General features: G+C 54.5%; 1 protein-coding gene across 1 annotated transcript in view; it reads right to left on the bottom strand.

The window, feature by feature from the left end:
* The window catches only part of LOC119593582 (extensin-like), a 7,789-nt gene extending 6,494 nt beyond the window's left edge, over positions 1-1,295 (bottom strand). Inside the window, exon 1 of the mRNA XM_037942537.1 lies at positions 27-1,295. Within this exon, the coding sequence (XP_037798465.1) occupies positions 27-1,295 (1,269 nt within the window). The remainder of the gene's footprint in view (positions 1-26) is intronic.
* Between the last annotated feature and the right edge of the window lie 1,015 nt (positions 1,296-2,310).

Here is a 2,310-nt window from a genome sequence, read left to right as displayed (position 1 = left end):
CTGAATCGTGGGTCCATCCAACTCACCAGCGTGTCGTCTTCGGGTGCAATTCGCAGCAGTGATGTTCCCGTGATGACGGACGTCGCGGCGACGCCTGTCCCACGAGTGCCATTCCGTCCTACTGCGTGGCCCTCCTTCGAGAGTCCCGTGGCATCCGGACTTCTGTACGGAGAGGAGCTCCGGTAGACGGGCTCTCCGCGCGGGTACGGCTTCCCCGGGGTCGGTACGGGCATCACTGGGCTATAGAACGGCTGAGGTTGAATCATAGCACTGGGGTTGGGATTAAAGCCTGGGGGCGGAGGTTGCTGTTGAGGTGGTGCTGACAAGGGGCGGGGCTGGGGTGTCGCCGTCGGCCTCAGGTACTGGAAGGCGGCCGCGGCTGTCTGCTGAAAGCGGCCCTGCATGGCTACGGGGTGAGGGTAACCTGCCGCAGAAGGGGGATGCGGGTGGCCTTCTGCGGGAAGCTGATGGCGTAATACAGGAGCTCGGTGAGGCTGAGCCACAACAGGAGGAAGACGCGAGTGGCTTTGTGCCGGAAGTCGATACTGATGGCCTTCTGCAGGTTGTCGATGCTGAGAAGCTATCCCGGCCGATGGGACTTGCGACGCCACAGGCTGAAGGTGCTGCTGACCCGCTGAGGGAGACTGTCGCTGTCCTTCCTTAAATAAAGGGTGCTGCTGACCTGCTAGCGAAGGCAGTTGTTGTCCTGCTACGGCTGCTTGGTACTGCTGACCTACTGTTGAGGAGTAATGCTGTCCTGCTCCAGCCAGTTGATGATAATGACCTGTAGCAAAGGTCTGTTGGTGGTGACCTGTCACGAGTGTTTGGCGCTGCTCTGGACAAGGAAGTTGGTGATGTTGAACTACAGCAAACTGATAATGGTGTTGTCCCGTCGCAGCTGCTGGATGTTGGTGTCCAACAGATTGTTGCTGATGGCCTACTACAGGGGCCTGCTGCTGTCTCAGCCCGAAGGAGGGGTAATCGTGCCCTGCTGAGAGAGGCCTATCCTTTTCGTCCAGGAGAGCAACTTGGCGCCGAGGACTTACGGCGAGAGGCTGTTGCAGAAGTTCTAGTGCAGACAGCTGGCGATTCTGGCTCTCATCAGGCAGCTGATGCTGGACCCCTGCAGCAGGGGACGGCTGGTGCTGCCCCGCCGCAGGGGTTTGGTGCTGCTGACTTGCTGCAGGACTTTGGTGCTGTTGATTTGCTTCGGAGGATCGATGCTGGTTAGTTGGCTGAGGATACTGACCGGTATGGCAGGGATCGAAGTCCACCGGGGGGTCGCGGGTGCCCATGATCGGCCGACCGCCCCTCCTCGGCGACCTGCCCTGCGGCCTGCCCTGTGTCCTCTCGCGTAACAGAAACGGCCTAGTAAACAAGCGTCCGGCTTTATCTCGGCAGAATCGCTGTTCGCAAAGCTAACACTATACTACTACAACACACACGCACAGATAACACAAAAGATATATTAGAAAAGCCCCATCCTCCAGTACGGTACTTGGCTACGTATCCTGCAGGTGGAAGTCCCGGAATGCAGCTCCCTTTGAATTGGTTTCTTGTGACATATACGTCAACACACCCAAAGTTACGCCATGTTACTTCACTTTGGCGGGGGTCGCGTGTGTACATGCACCACGATCTGGACGTAAAGACATGAATGAAGAGCTTAGGAATAGCGGAGATTTTCGTCTCGCAATCCACCGCCGTCGTCTCGCGCCTGATCCAGCACGAGATGCAGGGAAAACCCAGTCAAGCCGAAACCCACAGAACGTCAAACAAAACAAAAAGGTTAGAAAAAGCCGAAGAATAGAAACAAAATAAGACAGAATAGAAGCATGAATACAAGCAAAGACCGCTTCAGCTATGGTGACCTTTAACCCCTGATGAGGACGACGCACCTGCTACCGTTCTTGTATCTCGTTCGTGGCGGTTCACGAGACGTCTGCGCTGATGGTGTTGCGAAAAGAAGGGGAAGGGGGAGGGGGCGTGATATGGTGAGCCTGTATGGTGAAGAAACCTATAAGTAATATAATGTGTGCGTGTTTAAAAAAAAAAAGAATACTGATACGTAGGGAGTGGTAATTTGACAAGGCGTTCATCACGATGCGATTATTATCAGTCATTGGTATGTTTTCTCTCTTGCGCAGGTATTGTGATGGGCTGGCAAAGTAAGCTTCGTCCGGTATGGCATCTGAGGAAGTTGGACTCGTGGGAGAAGCGATTACACCGGAAATCACAGAATGAAGGAAAAGGAAAAGAATTGGGGAGATGATCGAAACAAGGGAAAATATTACCGTAAAGACACTTAGG

This window comes from Penaeus monodon, chromosome 32 (assembly GCF_015228065.2).
Source record: "Penaeus monodon isolate SGIC_2016 chromosome 32, NSTDA_Pmon_1, whole genome shotgun sequence".
NCBI lineage: Eukaryota > Metazoa > Arthropoda > Malacostraca > Decapoda > Penaeidae > Penaeus > Penaeus monodon.
Note: the sequence above shows the minus strand (reverse complement) of the source record. Positions and strands in the feature narration are given on the sequence as shown.